Genomic DNA, 19,263 nt, shown 5'->3' with positions numbered 1-19,263 from the left:
TGATCAGATGGTGTTCCCTAAAATCAATCATGGGTTTCTCTCTGCTGATCAGCAGCTCATTAAACGCCGCCTCATTAAGGTAGTGCTTCATCTCACTGGGATCTGGTTCTTCTTTACATTCAGTTTACTCTTTGCTGTACCTTTTTGTCAGATGTGGCTTGTTATAGCAGGTTGTTTATTTGAAAATATTTTGGAATTAAGCAATTGTTAAAGATATTAACAATAGAAAGGCTACGGGTAGCTTTGCTAAACGATCCACACCTAAGGTCATCTTTTCTTAGTGGTTTGCAGTGGTGACCTGAAAATTAAAGAACTTGAGCACCATTTTGGGGGTTCTTTCTTTTAAAGGGAAGAGTAATATGTTTTGGCTTGAAAATTGGCTTTTACAAATGAATAGGTATAAGTCATTAAGGGAGTTAGCTAATTGTCACTATAAAACAGTTCCCCAAAACAGGTGAAAAGTTACATACAACTTTATGGAAAAGCAGTTATTTTCCATGCTCATTTTTAAAAAATCTATTGATGGGCTTGGAAAATAGCTGAGCAAAATGTGTATTCTTGCACAGACATTTCTTTTTTACCTCAGCCTTGTTTTTATCAAGCCCATCATGAAGCAGACAGCTGCTTATTGAGAACAGTCACTTGTTCTGAAAAAACAGATGAGTGAAATATTGCAAAGCTACCCCGAATTTTGGCTTATGTCCTGTGGCAGGACTGGCAGCTTAGAATTTGAGCCTTCTTCTCTGTTCCTGATGCACTGGGCAGGCACAACCCCTTGGGCTTCAAGACAAAGTGCCCTAAGCAGTGAAGAAGCCCGTGCCCAGCTCATGGCCACTTCTTCCCGCCTGTCTTGCGTTCTTTCTGGGTAAATCAATGTCTTTTTCTGTGGTTGACACCTCTAAAGCAAACATCTGACATTTTTTTTATTGATTTAGGGGGATCAAGGGCAAGCTGGACCCCCTGGGCCTCCAGGGCCACCAGGACCCAGAGGTCCCCCAGGAGATACTGGCAAAGATGGTCCTCGTGGGATGCCCGGTGTGCCGGTGAGTTAGTCTGTTGCTGCCATGGTGTCCAAATTCCTCTCAGGTGTGCACCAGCTCTGTTCCAGAGGTGCTTTCTGAGGTAAGATTGGCAAGTTAGACACGTGGGAACTGAACCACAGGCAGATTTCCTGGTGTTCCTGAAGACCCTCACACACAAGCAAGTTACTAGCAGGGAACACCTCGGTTCCTTGCCTCCTGCCCCTGACTCTGTCCCCACACATTCTGAGGTTTCTCAGATGGTGTTTAATAGCTGTGTGAGGAGGGACTGCCCCTCTCCGCAGGTAGCAAATGCTTCTGCCTGAAAACAGATGAAATAAATCTGAACTTGAGACCTTGAGGCATGGTCAGGTTTGACTTTTTGCTTCTCAATGATTCAGCCTTTACAGAAGCTGTACAGCACTGTTTCCCTTGGCAAGTCCCTCCTGTATTTCTTTAGAAGAACCAGGAGAATGCAGCATACTGGTTATTGTATGGTTTAGGCACAGGTTCAGACCCACCACCTTTGGCACTTCATGAGGTCATGATGAAACACTTTTTAAACAGAAGCATAAGCATAGGACTCTTTTTTTCTGTTGTTTTTTTTTTTTTTTTTAATTTTTTGTTTGTTTTAGTTTGGTTTTTTTTTTTTTTAGCAAAATATCAATATGTCTTTGATTTTATATTTTGTAGCCTTCCTAATTTCAATTTTTTTTTTGAGAGAAGCACCTCTTTTCCTCACAAAGGCCGCTGCATTAGCGGTGTGAAAACAGGGAGGGACATGACACCCAAAGTGCCTCAGGTACAGATGCACAGCCCGTACACCCATGATCAGTAAAGGTTGTAGCTGAGAGGACACACAGGGACCTAGCAAGGTGAGGGCCAGCACAGGAAACAGAAACACATTTTTTATAGAAAAAAACCCCATAGCTCTTTATGTAGGGCCAGGACACAGGAAGGTGTAAAATTTCCTCGCAGGGCCTACTGAGTTAAAACTAACTGCAGTTCTGGTCCTATTCAATTTGCCTCATCTGAAATGGTATTAATGAGAGAAATATAATTCTGGTCCAATTCAAGTTGCCTCATCTGAAATTGTATTAATGGGAGAAATATAATGCAATGATAGGAGTAAGGCTTTGTGAAAATACCCCATGAAAATCCAGCAGAGCTTAAGGCCTGGAGCGCAACACGATTGCTTTTGTCTTCGTTGTTTTTCGTGGTTTAAGGTGGGGTTTTTTTTACCAAACCGCCCTTTATAAGTTCTATCTCAAGGTGATGAAATGACATTAAAAGTCTCCTGGTTCCACAGTGATGCTTTACTTTGATCACCTCTTCATTTCTTGTCAGCCCTGCAGCTCCTCAGGCTTTGGGCCTTGTCTGGGCCTCCCTTGTGTTTATTCTCTTGGCCATCAAGGTTGCTCCTGGTTTGATGCAGTGAGGCTTAAACCAGAAACCATCTCTGCCTGCAGTGGTACCATTTTTGTCAGTCAGAGGCTGGGAGAGTCAAGCTGGTGTTGCTGAGTACAACGTGACTGTGTTGCTTGGGGTTTTGTGCTTCTGAGCAAAGGGAACATTCATGTTTCTCATAGCAGGAAAGTAATGCGTTTCATGCAATGAGGTCATTCTATTTTATAATAATTCTGTAGTGATTTTGACTTTAGATGGCAAGAGAGAGTTTCTTTTTATAGTTTTTTAAGCTGTGGCTATCTTAAGCCCTATAGCATTATGGAAAATCAGCTCCTAATACTGCTTTAGAAACAAGCACTCATAGAAGCCATCCAGATTACTGACTGTTGTTACAACCCTGCTCCTTCCTACTGTCCTGTACCCTCAGCTTAATGTTGCTGATCCTCAAATCCTTGTTCCTCCAAGGCTCTGTGACCCACAGTCAAGCAGGAGGGAAAACAGCTGAGAGGTAGCAACAGCCTTGGATTTTCAAAAGGCTTTTATGGACCTTTAAAGAGCTGAACAACAAAACAACAGCTGCACTGTGCTGTGTGTTAGGGATGCTGCAGCTACAGGACAAAGTCCTTAGGGTGGCCAAGCACCATGAGAAGGCAGTCAGACATTTCCTCTTTTACAGAAAGGCACAGCAGGGGCTTCTCTTCTTCTCAAGCAAGGAGCTTTACCATCACCAGAGCTGGAAGACATATTTTTGGCTCTTGCTTTCCCCCATGCCCATACATTTGCTCTGTATAGGTAGCCAGTCCAGCAGCCATCATTAGTTCTCTTCTGTAGCAGAGCTGAGGAGCAACCTGTGCTCCCACACGTCTCCATCTGTGCCTGCACGTCTCCATCTGTATCATCACCACCTCGCATCCCAGAGGTGAGGATCCTGTTACAGATACTTAAAGCTTCCAGAAAATCATTGGAGTTGAGGAGGTAGAAGTGTTAGGGAAATGCTATTGGGCTTACTGCCAGGAGAGAGAGCACCAAGAAAGAGTAGGGGTGTAAGAAAGGGTTGTGCAGCCTTTCTGCTGAGCCTTTCTTTGGATGCCAACAGAAAAACCTGTTCCAACCAGAATATTTTCTTGCTTTCCTACAGATACCTAAAGTAGGTGCCTTCCCTTTTGCATCACATGGACACCAGCACAAAGACTTCGAAACCTTAACACTTCCAAAAATAAATAAAATATAAATAAGTTTTTTTCTGGTAATGAGACAATAGAATATGATACAAACTCTTGAAATTGTTTCACCATTATTTCTCAGCATTTATGAGGATATCTTGGTGTTCATTTCATGCTCTGTGCTTTCTGTACACATGAATTAACAAGGCTGAAAAGTGAGCTGAAAAGTCCAACAAGCTTGGGCAATTTTCTGACAAAAAAGTCAGAAACCTTTACCTGTGGTAAAGGTATCTCAGTGTGTTTACAGATGCTGTGTGTTTGCTTCTGAATACAGTGAGCATATACCCAGAGAAACAGTTCTGGTTCTTTTTTGTTTCCAAGAACAGCAGCATCAGAAAAGTTCTTACCAGTTTTTTGACAGGTTTTCTTTTATGACAAAGCTGCTAAAGAAGGTCCTGCAGCCATGCTGGTGCAACAGCACATGGACTGCCCTTTGCTTTGTTGGGTTTTCAAGGGAGTAATCTATAAGCAAGATCACTGAAAGGATTTGAATTTTGTCTTTTGGATGGGTATTTTTATCCTGTATTGTATGACTGGTATTTTTACGGTCCCTAGAAGACAATTGTGTGTGGGCTTTTTTATGGGAAGAAAGAAGATAGACTCTGACTTTATGCAGAGTTGTGCCCACAGAAAGAGAATAAACTGGGAGAATGATGAGTTTCTATTTTTGAAAGCAAATCCAGGTATTTAAAAGCCTGGTAATTATTACAAGGCTTCAAAATACCAATATTTATCAGTTTATGGAACATGATGTCACGTTTTTAGCAACTGTAAGTTATGCCTTCTGACTGAGGTGAGCACACAGAGCAGAAATTTTGGAATATGTATACAGTGGGATTCAGCACATACATGAAAATCACCTTTCTGTGGGTGCCTCTTTTCTTTAGCACCACTGACTGGGGTGGCAGATGGTGGTTGGAACCAAGGACACAGTCAGGACACCAATACTTAACTGTTGCCTCAAAACTAAATCATTACATGATCATAAAATAGCATTTTACCTCTTAAAATGTCTGAGATTTTGCTTGTTTAAAAAGGAAAAAAACCCAAAAACAACAACAAGAAAACCAAACAGAAAAGTAATGTATTTAACGTACAGTCAGCTGCCATACTTGGTTAAGAATGGAATTTTAATAATACTTTATGCTTAGGTAGAAAACCAAATACAAGGCATGTGATTGAAAGTATTGACTCCTTTTTTTTATTATTCTTATTTTAAGGGTGAGCCAGGAAAACCAGGAGAACAAGGACTGGCAGTAAGTACTCTTCCAGCTTGCTAAGAAACTGTAACAGATACAGGGCATATACAGTGTAAAATGTGACATCCCAAAAAGCTTTATGTCTGTGTGTTCCTAAGCTTCCTTTGCAGCCTCAGTTGTGAAGAAAACACGAGAAAGACAACCTCCTCTTTTTAACATGCAGTTGGCCATATAAGGCCAGCTTCTTTAAGCTTGCAGAAGTAGAGTGAGAAATAAAACAGCTGAGGGCACAGCAAATCAAAAACCACAAGCCAGGTGTTCCCAGTTCCTGGCCTTCACTTATCACTGTCTCTGAAACTGAGCTGTTTTCACCCAAAATGCCATCTCTGTGGCAATAGGTCTGATGGAGCACTGAAGACACAGCACACACAGCATACTGAAAATCAGAATATTCTCCTCTCCTGAGGTTTCTTAGTTTGTTGTTTTGTTTTTTTTTTTTGCTTTGTGTGTGTGAGAATGCAACAGCCAAACGAATGAATATTTTACAAATACTCAGATATGGGAGTAGATGTTTTCTGTTGCATCAGGATCTAATTAACCCCCTTCATTTGGAAGCAAATTAAAGCTTCACTGGTTGTAAATCGGCTTCAGCCACAGGGTAAAGCATCAGAAGTTTCTGCCTGTCACATATTCCCAGAACTTTGAAACATGTGGTGGGTTTTTTTTTCCCTTCAGATCTCCCTAAACACTCATGGTCATTCTTATTTTTATGGGACATGACAGAATTGGAGCCCATGGCATGTGGTTTTGATTCCTGAATGCTTCTGAGGCTGAAGATTATATGCTTAGCAATCACTGCAGATATGATCACTATTTGTTTGAATTTATTCAGATTTAAACAGATGTGATGATATTTTGCCCTAACAAATTGCTAATGTTTTTCAATTGGCAAAATCCAGTGTGTTTTGTAAGAAAAACCTAAGATCCTGAGACATGGGAATGCCTGCTGTAATCATGCAGTTAAAGTCCTGTACTTTTTCATTTCAAGATAATGGTTTAACAAAACCAAAATCCAAGTCTCTCAAAGGTACCACCTAGTATTTTAGTGGACTTCCAGGCTCTTTTCTTCTTCACTTTTGGTTTCTGGGGGCCTGCTACTAATAGGTGTGATAGCTGGGAAAGGAGGGGGTTTTTTGTCTGTTTTGGTTTGGTTTCTTTTTTTTTTAATATTCTCCAAAAAATAGCAAAAAAGCAAAACATAGTTGTCACCTGTTGGTCTCTGTGTTCAGAAGATTGTCACTGCTCTAAAGTAACAATTTGTGTGTAAGAATTAAAGAACTGCTCCTGAGGTGTTTCTCTAAATGCAGGTGTGTTTGAGCAGGGAGAAAGGGTGTTTTAAAAAATCAAATCACCAAGCTTGAGTTGGATGAAGATTCTAGATTACATTCATTTTCAACTCCAAATCCCTGTTCTAGAAGCCTGCTGACTTAAATGTTAAGTTGTGTGTAGATCAAAAGGAGCATCAGAGTACCAGGCAGGTAATTAATTTCTTTTTATTCCTTTTGGTGCTCCTGACATACTCTTTGTGCCAGTACAGATTTCCAGACTCTCTTCCCTCTCTACAGTTCTTCAGGTGCAGTGACTGTGTTTGAGTTCCTTGTGTCACTTCAGTGACTTCAGAGCTCAGCCTCTCTTAGGTGCACAAAATAAATTTGCCTTGCAGACAGGGATTGGCTTTTCTTTTGTCACCATTTCCATTGATTGATTTGGGGTAGGGAAATGAGAGGAGAGGTTTAGGAAAGCAAGTTGGTGCTTACAGGTGTCTCTCATTCCCTGTTGATAATCTTCCCATATCAGCAGACTCTGACTGTGCTGCTGCTGCCTGTCAGTCCTTGCAGCTGGGAGAGATGAGCTGTTTGAGACTTCTTATGACACTGTTTGTTGCTGTGTCATCTCCTTGTGGTTGAGTGGTGACCAGTGATAGGACAAGGGGTAATGGGTGTAAATTGGAGCATAGGAGGTTCAAGTTGAATATCAGAAAAAATTTTTTTACTGTAAGGGTGACGGAGCCCTGGAACAGGCTGCCCAGGGGGGTTGTGGAGTCTCCTTCACTGGAGACATTCAAAACCCGCCTGGACACGTTCCTAGGCGATGTACTCTAGGGGGCCCTGCTCTGGCAGGGGGGGTTGGACTAGATGATCTTTCGAGGTCCCTTCCAACCCCTAGGATTCTATGATTCTATGTTGGGGAGAGATATTTGAAAGGGTTTTTTTTAATGCTATGTTGCTTTGGCAGGAAGAATCTGTTTTGGTTTTGAGCTAAGAGAATTCAAGGGCTTTTTAGGTGAGATGGAGGCTTAGGTTTAAGTTAGAAGGGTGTGAGTGTGTCCATCCTTAATGTTGGAAGGGAATGTCAGGATGAGGAGTTAGCTGTAAGGTGTGCCTGGTTTCCATGGCACTTGAAAGCCCTGCAGATCACCTTCCTGCAAGCCTCATTCCTCTGTGCAGAGAGGATTAAGAGAATTCAGAGGGAGAGAGGCCAAGCAAAGGGATTAAGTTTTGAAATGTTAGGTGGGACTAAGAAAATGAATGCTGTGCAAGAGGAAAGGCCAGAACTTACCCCAGCTCTTCAACCTTCCCTCTGGAAGTTGTGTCCTACCTGTCACAACTCCTCCTCCTTCCTGTGCTATTTGCCTGCTCTTCCTGGTGATAAGACCACTTAAATGTCATGCATGACTTTTGGGTTCTCTTTATCTTCTCATTTTTAGAATGAATCATAAATATTTTTTTGATTCTTTTCAACCTGAGCAAGGATTTCTAGTTGCAGGCTATGCATGAGAAGTGAGGCAGTGATGGTCTTGAAGGCAGATACTGATAGTGCAACATTTTCAAATTCATAAACATGCAGTAGGACAGGAGCTGTGCACAGGGTGGTTTTGTTTCTGATTTCCACATGGGAGAGTTTTTTGGTGGTTTTATGCTTAAAGTATTTTAAATTAGTGTATAGTAGTAAAATTGGAAGATCAGAATTTGCAATGTTTTCAGCTCGTTGGAAAAGAAGTGTATTTAAATATGTTCAGTGTATTAATCAACTACTTCTTGTAGCTGAAAAAAACTCTGTATATTATTTTGTCCCCCAAAATTGGCTTTAAAGACAGTTAAGTAATTTTACAGATGTTTCACGTGAACAGAACAGGCCAGAATAACCAGAGTATTCAGGTAAAGGTGTCTCTTTGTAAAAGAAATCTATCCTGTAATGATCAACCCACATGCAAAATCCCTCTGCTTTAAGTTATATACTACTCCAAACTGGTACTTTTGTGCTTACCAAGTCTTGTTGGACATCTGTTCAAGAAAATAAGACCTTTTACTGGTTCCTTAGAATAAGGATATTCTTCCAAAGGATGTTGCCATTTCTGTGAAAGACAGTGGAAAAGTGTAACCTTGCAGTTAAGCCTGAAAAATGTCACATCTTTAAAATGAATTAGTATTAATTTTTCATCTTAGGTTAAAATGTACAAAATGAACTCACAGGGGCCTGGCAGAACTGACTGGGAAGTGCTACTGGCTCCAGTTCAGCCTTTCAGGCCCCTGGCCAAGGCCAAGTCCTCAGTTAGTGTGAATCCTCAGAGCTCCTCTGGGAAACTCCTAATTGTGATTTTGTTTTCCATGGCCAGAGTTGTGCAGCAGCTGCCTTTGTTTCATTCTGGGAGCATGTTCAGAGTAAAGTTTATAAGGTGCTGTTCTTAAGCTGTTTAGCTGCAAGGGTTTACCAGGAACTAGCAAACGAAATGGAAATTCTCAGCCTGTGTCTCTCCCAGTGATTTTTTCTGAAATATAATTGTCTTGGCCTCAGCTTGCTGGAAATCTCAGGCATTTGGTATTTTGTAACCTTTGCATTTCAGTAATGGCTGCCACAAGAACTAAAAGAAGGGTGATAGGAAGCTCTGCCTGAGCACTAGTTCATAGTTGGTGGTTTTTTCATCATTTAAGGTGGGAGGGGGGCACTGCTTCATCAGAACTTACAGGAGGTTTCCCATCACAGTTAAGGTTTTCAAACCTTGTTGTTCTTTTACCTGGGTGATTCATTCGTACTGAAGCATTGCACATTCCAGTGCTACTTCTCTAGAAATCACAGGCTTAATGAAACACTCCTCAGCCATACAGGGATATATTTTCAGCATTTCATTGTGTCACCTTCAGACACAGAAAATGGGCTCAGTGGGTAGAACACAGGCTCTGCTGAAATGCAGAGGAATATTTGCATGAAATCTGTGCTTTCTTCATGTACCTCTGCTAGTTCAGGTTCCCTGCTTAAGTTCCTTAAGCCCCTGTCTGACCTGAAAACTTAACTACCTGAAAGGAGGTTGTAAAGAGGTGGGTGTCATTCTCTTCTCCCAAGTTGCAAGTGATAGGATGAGAGAAAAAGGCCTCAAGTTGCACCAGGAGAGGTTTAGATTGGATATTGGGAAAAATTTCTTCACCAACAGGGTTGTCAAGCACTTGAACAGGGTGCCCAGGGAGGTGCTTGAGGCATCATCCCTGGGGGTGTTTCAAAGCTGTGTGGATGTGGTGCTTAGGGACAGGGTTTAGTGGTGGACTTGGTTGGGCTCACTGGTTTTAAAGGTCTTTTCCAGCCTAAATGATTTTGTGGTTCTATTCCAGGTTCTTATGGATTCTCATAGGCACCCAAGGGGAAATATCTGTTCTCAGGGAACATTTTAGAATTTCTTTTGCCCTATAGAAATGACAGCACAGTACCTCCTTCAGGCCATCTGGTTATAAAGAGCTTTTACTTTACATAGGAAATACAGAAGCTTACAAAAACAGGGATTTTGTTGTTGGTTTTTTTTTGCCAAGCTTTGGAGTAAGGCAGTATTTGCATGACATGCACTATTGTGATGTGTTCTGCTGTAAAACTTTTTCAGTGTACAAACCCACTCACTTTTTCATTAGATTTTTGTTAGACATTTTCATTGGTGTTTGTGCTTACTCTCCATGAATTCTGATACCTTGTAAAACAAATCATTGCTGCTGCCCCAGACTTGCAAACTGAAAATGTCCAAACTTTCAATTTCATACATTCCTTTAAATGTTCAGCAATTGAGTCACTTGATGTTGAACACAAAAATATCTTGAGAAGCTGTTGGTAATGAATCACACCCTGAATTACTGTGGCTTGAAAATGCAACTTCAACCTTTCCAGGGCAGAATTATTTTATTTTTATTTTAGCTTGCTAAAGCACAAGGAACCAGAATAAGCTTAAAAGGAAAACATAATTGTAACAAGGGCTGGGAAGAATTCTGGACTCAGAACATTTATTCTAGCTACCTTTAAGTCAGTCTTTTCAAATATTTTTTTTTAAAAAAACTTTATTTCAATTAGTTATTTGTCAAGATCCAACTGAAATGTCCAACTTCATTTGAACATTTTTATAATACCAAAGTTCTGGAGGTCTGGTGATTTCAGAAAACACTGACTGAAGAGTGGCATTCACAGTAGAGATATTTTATTTTTAAAAACACAGTTGCATAAAGGCTTCTATAAACATTTGTTTATCCTTGGTCACCCAGTTTTCCAAGTGCTTAATTAAGTATCAAATCATTATCCATGACCAGAGAAACACAGCACCTGAATTTTTTTTGAGCACCACACCTTTTATTTTCCATTCTTCTATTTAGGAGCTATTTGAGTCAGAGCCTAATTGTCTGATGCCCTGCAATAGTTCATCACACCTGCCTGCATAGTTTACTCACTTGCACATGGTGGCAAATGGTTCTTTGAAAATGTTCATGACATCTGAAACAAAAATATTTTAGATTTTTGTTACATTTAGTTATCTTCTTATTCTGGGCAACTCTCACCGAATTTTTGGCCCTCTCAGTTGAAGTTTCTCAGTGATTTTCTGTCAATTTAAAGAACAGTAGCATAATTTTCTAAAATTATAAGCAGTCACTTCATCCCCAAAGTTTCCCTGAGCTTTCATTGAAATTTTTGAAGCCTGTATGGTCTTTATAAAATGAGCTTTTTAACATTAGCCACCAACAGGGCAACTGTAGAAACCACTGCAGCTATAATGGAACACAGAAGAGTTGATGAAAAATTAAGAAAAAACCAAAACAATCTGAGGAGCTGGTTGGAAACTTTCACATTTCCTCTCTTCTGCTTTTGTCTCAAGACCTACACAGAATTTTTGGTTGCTGGCCTTACTCTCTGTTCAGGTGGGCAACACAGCACTCTCCCCAGGCAAGCAGAATCATGAAGGGGAAAAAAATCCACATGATCAAATTGAATTTCCTCCAAAGAGTCTTCTAGAAGCTGTCAATTCTATCTCTAGAAATGAACTTATGTCTTAGGATTTTTTTTTTTTTAATTCCTTCATGTTCCTCTCTTTTTTCCAGATTTTATTGGCTTGCTTGTTTCTGTCTCTCCAGTGCCATTCAGTGCCTTTTTCAGAGAAGGGAGGTAACTCATAGAAAATAAGCACTTCCCTGCAATTATGGAGGGTTTTACAGGGGTTTTTTTGGGAGTTGTTTTCTGTTAGTAATTTAATATCAGATTCTCTGTTTCAGGGGTTGCTGGCAGGCTTGTGTGGGAGAGGGATGGGAGCTGTCAGTGGATGAGCTGCTAAGTTTCCAGTAGCTCTGAGCTTCTTTCCCAATGCAATTGTGGGAGCAATTGTGCTTCAGAGAAAAGTCATTCCTATTTGGATGTGTTTTTAGAGCTTGAATATTCCAAGGGTAAGAAGTATTACTTTCCAGGCTGAGTGGGGGCTTAAACACCAGAAATGGAAAACTTCTGATTGTGTAGAATATTTATCAATAAGTATCTGCCACTTCTTTTCTCTGAATGTTCATTTAAAAGGCACAATAAGAAGGAGTTTATGTTACTGTGTAACATAAACTTCAATAACTTCAATAACTCAACTTCAAAAAATTCAGTAACTTCTGGAGGAGCTGAAATGGTGGCAATGGTGAGAAGGAAATTCTGGGGAAGGATATTTTCTGGTGACATCTGTGATGCCTTGAATCATCCCCCAGGATCCTGCAAGCAGCAGGCACAAAGTGTTAAAAAGAGCAGCACATTTAACAGTTTACTTTGGGTATAATATTAATAAGTGAATGGATATTTTACCATCAGGCACTACATTTGTATTGAGGTTTCCCAAATTGTACTTTGATAACAGCTGAATGTCCCTAGAAGGTTTTATTAGCTTTTAAGTGATTAGGAACTGAAGAGGCAATATCCATTCCTTGGACATAGAAGTAACATGGAAGTAAGAGCTCTGAAAGCAGTCTTTGGTTGTTCTGTTGTCTGGCAAACTCATGGAGAGATTTTTCTTAGGACCTGAAATATCCCCCAAACACAACTGGTTAATATGTGGAAGATCAACAGGTAACTGATGCCCAGGATGTGGACATCTGGAGTCTGTTTTGGTAACAGTGATGTAGAAAAGCTCTGGTTTGAGCATTCATTTCTTGCAGTTTCTAAGACATTAGCTAAGCTTGCATCTTTCTCACTGGAAGAAATTTCCTTCCTTCTCTGAAAGGCAGAGGAAAAAACCATTTGTGGAGTATATTGTTATATCCATGGTTATATTTGCAGAGCACACTCATCTACCAACATCCTGTTCATTTATTTTAATAATTTTTTTTTCCTCATCTTTAATTTTCTTGGAGACTGTTTGCAAGCAGCACTTAACTAGGTTGTCCTTCAGTTACCACATTCATTATTACTGCTGTCCTCAGCCTCTAGCAAATCTCAGGATTAGAATTCAGAGATTAAGGCCTGATTAAACAGCAGGATTTTTTTAATGCAGTGGTCTGGGGGGATTTTTCTCCATTGTGAAAAAGCAGATGAGCACTCTGTGTGCTGCTTTCATCACCAGTGCTGAGTGCTGGGCTACTTTTGCTTCCTTTTGAAGACATTTTGTCCCTCTGCACCTCAGAGGTGACTTTCCAGTAAGAAAATCTCTCCCTGTAGTGAAAAAAGTTCAAGAAGCAAGACTGATCTAGGGAAACCTTTTGCAAGGTTTGATGCCTTGCCTTAGATGGATAAATCTGCATTTAAAACTGCAAGGTTTTCATCCACATCAGTGGATCCAGGACCAGATTTACCACCAGTGAAACTTTTCCATATTATCCATTTCAAGTTGGTTCAGAGCAATGTAAAAACCATCCCTGCATTTACAAAAAGAGGAAGCTTCTGCATTGCATCACAATACCTTAAAAATAAAATTGCCCCCACATTTTGAAGCAGCAATTCTTGTGTTCAAAATGAATTTCAGAGTAACTGCAGTTCTGGTATCAGTCAATTCTTACACTTCTGTACACATGAGAGGGATTTGGATTCTCCAGTTTTGAATTTTTGTTTATACCCTCATAGTCTCAGAACTCACCTTGCTTCATATCCCACCAGCACCCATGTAGGGAGCATGGGGTAAAGAATGTGTAAGACCTGCAGTGAACATGGTCTGGCTTTTCCCAAAAGACACTGCCAAAATGTCCAAAAATGTGGGGGGTCAGCTGAGCTGCTTCCCTGCTGCCTCCCCTTCCCACTGTGGCCAGAACCAACCTGGGTACTTGAGGGATGCCAAATGGGTCCTGTTGGTATCAATGAGCCTCCTGTGTGACATCAAGCAGTTAAGCTTGGGGACAAAATGGTGATTCTTTACTTCCTAAGAGCATTCTTCATGTTTTCTGAAGTTAATTCTTAATGATTTTTCTCTTAACTCACTGCTGATGTGATGTGTTGAGTAGAACATCGTCCTGCATGCTCAAACCCAGAAAATGAGGAGATTTTGAGACTTGTGCTTCTCTCTGTCTATAAAATACTTGCTTGCATGAACATTGTTTTTATGCTGCCAGGTAGGTACTGTGGACACACAACTGGCTGTCAGCTGGTATCAGGAAAAGAAAAGCCACAGTCATCTCAATGCTGGCAGATTTGTCAGTGTTAGAAGAAACAGATGGGTTGGAAGAGGAAAGATTAGAAGGGGGAAAATATGAATCTTCCAGTTAGTTGTTAGATCAGTTCCAAGGGAGAAGAGAAAAGATCCATTGTGCATTTCCAGCATAAAGTTTTACTTCTCCTTGATGTATAAAACATCATCTGGTTTCAGTCCAGGATCAGAATGCTTACACAATCAGACAATTTTAATTGGTCATTTCAGTTTAAATTGGCTGGTGTTATGATGTTAATTGAATTGTTTTCCCTTTGCAGGGACCACAGGGACCTCCAGGACAAAAGGTAGAGTATAAACAATACTGGGGAAGTGATTATTCCTCCTGGTGCCAAAAGGCAAACAGAAAAGGTGAATGAAATTAGCTACTGTACATAGCACTGAGCCAGTTAGTTTAGGCTCTGAGTTCTGTTTTTGCAAAAGGCAGCCCCAGAAAGGGAGACATCAGGTTTCTCATTTCCCCCATCATAGGAAGTTCAAGCAATGCAGAGCAGAGACTGTTTCCAATCTGTCTGCTTGACTCTCAGGTGAAAAGGTCATTGTAATTTTCCTACTCGTGCCCTGGTAGGGCTGGGAAACCCGAGTTAAAACATTATGAAAGGTGGGAAGATAGAGTTTCTGATTAAATGCATATTCTTCCTCAACTAGATCAGTGCCATATGACTGAAAAACTGAGCAGCAGAAACAAAGGACGTGGGTGTTGCTGATAAATGGTGCTTGGTTGGTGGTGCTCAGGTGGTCTGCTGGTGTCTTCCTGTTCCTTTGGTAACCCAACACCTGACTTCCTGAGAATGTTTGCAGTGTTATTTACACTCATTAAAGCTGACTGCCACAGCCTGATGGAGTGAGCTTAGGATTTATGGAATTACACCATAAAAACAGTCCTAGATATATCAAAAATAACAAGTAGTAAGTGGCACTTTTCCAGCATCTCACCCATTCACCTCCAAAGCATGTCATTTTCTAGCTGATTTCAAGAGATTAAAAATTGTATGTAAGATATTTTATAAAAGAAGCTTAATTTGTATAAAGAAAAAAAAGAGCAAGAAAAGGGAGAAGACTGCCACTTCTGGTTTTGGTTGGTTTTTTTTTGTTCTGAGATAATGTTCCTTAAGGTGAAGACTTGCTCGAAACTCTTGAAACAGAAGTTTTTTTTAAAAAAAAAAAGAAAAAAGATACTGATATGTAAGAAAGTAATCCCAAAGCTTATAAATCCCACTTATAAATAAAGTGGAATTTTGTCAGCTGTGAGCTGTGCAAAGTTTGCAGATTGCAGGACTGTGACACTGTAAACCTCTACCTGTGTCCAAGCTGCTATGATAAAACCATACCCTGAGGCTGGGGGAGGAGAGGGTTTTACTTGTAAAAAGCCCTTGTGCTGCTGAAATGTTGCACATCTGATAAACTTTACTTGGTAGCACCAGATTTTTTCACATTTTATAACATCCTGTATCTCACAAGAAAACTCAGCAGGTACAGAAGACTGTCACGGAGAGGAGGAGCTGTTAGGAAAAGGTTTTTTTTATTGAGGCTGATGGTTTAGTGCCCTCCTGAGCTTTGTCTTCAGTTTTTCTGGAAATGTTATGCAAAGATGTGAAAATGCTCCCCAGGGCCCATTTGCAGTGGTGGCTGTGACCATGCATCCAACAGAAAGGGAAAATGGGAATGCCAGAGTGGGAATTTAGGGAGTAAGGGGAGAGCATTCTGGGTCATGGAGATACAGTGGGCTGCCAGGGTATTATTTCTTACAGATTTGTAGCTCTGCAATGAGCTGGCACCTCCTGGGCATTCAAATTCAGGAGGTTTTTGGAGGCCCCCATGGGTTGCTTCCTTTTCTTGTTTCAGAGGATTTCTCAACCCCATTCATTGTCAAACATGTGCATCCAGTTTGGATGTGTTCCCTTTGGGCATCGGTGTCCTTTGACTAAACCATTTCTAAGGAATCTTCTAACCAGGATGAATAGAGTGGGAAATGTCATGTCCTGATCCTTGGGACTCAGAGGAAGCAGGGCAAGAAGGGATTCACAGGGGGCTTATTTGTTTTAAGGGTCCTGGGAAACAAATTCACATTTCACTGTTGACAAAACCTCTGCCTTTCCCATCCCATGGCCTCCTCTAGGGTGCCAGCCTTTCATTGAGCCACCACGGTTTTGCATCCTGTTAAGGTGTTTGTAAATGAAAAAATAAAACCAAAGCTTCAAGTTCCTTTGCTGAGCAGCACCCTTATTATACAAAATACAAAATTTCACAAAATGAGGAGAACACTGTGGAAGCCCATGTAGTTTTCCTGCTTTCCTCAGACCTTGTGTTTTCCCTGACCATCTGTACCAAGAGTTCCTTCCAAAAAAAATTGTGCATCCTACAGAAACTTCCAGGCTGAGAGCTATGGAGAATGATCCCTCCAGTGCCACAAGTCAGTGCTAATATTTTGTTTGCTTTCTTTGCTCCATGTGTCTGCCCTAAGCTGGCTTTTAAATTTTGATTGCAATAGTGATGCAGTTTAAAAGGATATCTGCAATTTACACTGTCAGGCTGAATTGTTGCAGATTCTCTTAAGAGACTTAAAGCAGATGGACACTACCAGTTACTGAGCTTGGAGCACCCCTCCTGAAGCATTAATGGTTTTGTTTGATCTCTGTTTACCTACAATCAGTCTGTAATCTACAATCTGATTACCTACAATCACTCTCAAAATTTATCAAGTGTTAAATGGAATTGCGTTTTAATTCTTCCATGTTTTTTGAAGCATTCACAACATTAGAAACCAGCCAGCAGCTTGAAGCTTTGTTTCTGGAGGAGGCCATACAGTGGGATGGTCATTAAAGTGTACAACATCTCTAACCAGGATAAAATGGCAACTGGAAAGAAAGCTCAGCTTGGGTAAAAATGAGTTTTTGAAAAAATTGTTGCAGATACCATAAGCAAACATTCACCATCATTTCTAAGCACTGTATTAAGGGATGAAAGGTTTCATGACCTGTTTAATTTGCTAAACACTGGCATCTGTTTCCCACCAGGGTTCTGTTGGAGTGCCTGGAGTTCCAGGGAGAGATGGACAAGTGGTGAGTTCACTGACTGGGTCAGCACTGCCAGTATTTGTCTGGTTGATGAAAGCAACTTTGGGCTGGTTCACACGAGCACTGTGCAGCCTTACAGCCAGAGCTGTGGCTTCAGATTGGCCTCCTGGAAAAGACTGTACAATTTGGGTTGTTCTCTGAAGTAATTTTTTCTAATTTTACATGAACAGGCAGCAAATGTAATTAAGCTGAAAGTTATGTTCAGATTTGATGATGACTGACAGGTTCTAAAGAGAAATTCCTCTTAGTGGTGTGCAACTTGAGGCAGTATATTTACAAAATAACATTTTCTGCAGATTTTTAAAAAATTTTTTAGAACTCAGTCCCATAACACAAATACTGATGTTGACACTGGTGCCCAGTGCCAGTGTCTTGTGAGCAAAATCTCTAAACTGGGGATAAAATGAAAATGGAAACACAGATGGAGAACAATGTGAGATTGAAGTTGGGGATCAAAAGCAGAGAAATAAATCACATGGAAATATTCTTTAACACAACTGGGAGGAAACGCTAACTCAGGCAAGCCAGAGTCATCTTTCAATGCCATCTCCAAGTTAACTCCTCATTCAGAACAGCTCTCCATAAGGAGGGGGCACAGTAAAGCAGCAGGGCTGTTTCACAGCATTGCTAAGTTGTTGGCAAATCTAGGTGGTGAGGTTGAAATAATATCCCTCCCAGACTGTAAACAGTATTATCCATCTGCTGTTCTCAGAAGCAGTAACATTCCTGGGGGACTTCAAAACATTTGCAGGCCACATCAAAAAAGAAAAATGGATGATGTATTTTGTTCAGCATTTTTAAACAGCAATAGATAGTAGGAGTCATATACAGCCCCCTCTTCTGCCTCCCCCCACAAAAAAGCTCTAGGAATAAAAACACTAATGTGTTTCAAATAATTTAATTTTAAGTCCTCCATCCAAACAAAAAGGATGTGTCATCTGTAATGTTATAATACACAGTATTAGACTGGTGTTTTGACATTGGTTGTAAGAAATGATGTAATAGTTATTTCACTTTAGTGATAATTCTAAAGTGATAATTCTTAAGAGCCTACTTTCAAAATATTTAGACTTACTAGGATTGTTGTCCTATAATGTTTAGAATTAGCTACATTTAGCACAGCAAGAACTATGAGAAAATATTATGAAACAAATAAAAACTGAGATGTTTTTCTTCATGTTTTATAACTGCATTCAATTGCAGCAGGATGGCAGGCAGGGCTGGCCAACACCAATGCTGCTGCTGCCCCTAATTCAATATTTTTTGTGACCCAAGTATGATGGAAAAGCCATTGAAGACACATTTTGTAGCATGGATTTCTTGGGATGTGCAGCAAGATGTAGGAAGACTTGATAGGCTGGAGTTGCCAACCACATGAATAGAGCTTTGCTTTTAGCAGCAGCATCACACAAACTCTAGCCAGAAATCTTCACTCAGATGAGGACAAAAAAAATTGATGTTCATTAAATAAGTCAACTGGATCAAATGAGTTAAAGTTACCTCAGTATTAAAGTTTCTTTTTGAGACATAGAGAATTTCTTGAAGTTATGTTGGTGAGACAGATATTTGTCTTTTCTTACAAGATCACATAGATTTATCTGTAGTCATGTTTTGTGGGGAAGAGATCAAATAGGCAATGCTTTTCATTAAGGCAAAAGTCAGTCACATCTTTAAATGCTGCATATCAGCCTTAAATTAGGCTTTAAAAATTGCTCCTAATGTTTTCAATTTATGTTTTTATTTGATTTATTTCAATATTTACAACGTGTAAAACTTTGAAGACACGTTTAAATGATAACCACTTTAATAAAGATAACATATTTCTAGTGTAGCTGGACTATTGTAATTTTGACACTTAAAGAAAAAACAAACAAAAAAGAAATATTAATTTACTAAGCTAATATTTAGGTACCAGGACAAAACCCATACAGATAAAAATGAAATGTGGTCCCATTCTTTTGTTGGTTTTCACAAAGTTGTTTGGTACTAACTAGCAAGCACAGGATGGATTATTTTCATATAATGAATGTTGATATGTCTTTTAATAAATAAAAAATTCTTCTAGCTTGGAAATAGCAGTAGAAATAAACAGAAGCATTATTTATCTAAGGTTAGAAAAAACCTAAAGTGCAGCCTGGGACTCCCGTGCTAATATTTTGCTACCAAAAGGTCCAGTTTGCCAATATCTATGAAAAAAGCAGGTTCTTGGTGCAGTGTGGCACAGAAGATATTGCTGAATGAAGACCAGAGAAGTCATTTTAAGAGCTGGGCTGTACTGTGAGCTGTTTGCAGGCACTCCTGCCTTTCCTCACACAGATTCATCTTGCTGTGCAGAATAGCTGAACTCTGCTTCAATGTGTGATGCAAGTCATCCCC

The 19,263-nt window shown here is 40.1% G+C and overlaps 1 protein-coding gene across 16 annotated transcripts in view; it reads left to right on the top strand.

The window, feature by feature from the left end:
• Nucleotides 1–19,263, top strand: part of COL25A1 (collagen type XXV alpha 1 chain) — a 264,348-nt gene that overhangs the window by 182,889 nt on the left and 62,196 nt on the right. For 13 of the 16 annotated variants that reach the window (XM_071742674.1, XM_071742672.1, XM_071742670.1 and 10 more), the window contains exons 6-10: nucleotides 8–79; nucleotides 936–1,043; nucleotides 4,870–4,905; nucleotides 14,071–14,097; nucleotides 16,828–16,872. In XM_071742674.1, coding sequence (XP_071598775.1) covers nucleotides 8–79; nucleotides 936–1,043; nucleotides 4,870–4,905; nucleotides 14,071–14,097; nucleotides 16,828–16,872 — 288 coding nt within the window. The remainder of the gene's footprint in view (nucleotides 1–7; nucleotides 80–935; nucleotides 1,044–4,869; nucleotides 4,906–14,070; nucleotides 14,098–16,827; nucleotides 16,873–19,263) is intronic. The other 3 variants (XM_071742677.1, XM_071742664.1, XM_071742661.1) reach the window with 1 other exon arrangement.

This window comes from Heliangelus exortis, chromosome 4, assembly GCF_036169615.1.
Source record: "Heliangelus exortis chromosome 4, bHelExo1.hap1, whole genome shotgun sequence".
Classification (NCBI taxonomy): Eukaryota; Metazoa; Chordata; class Aves; order Apodiformes; family Trochilidae; genus Heliangelus; species Heliangelus exortis.
This window is presented reverse-complemented; position numbering and strand designations above follow the sequence as displayed.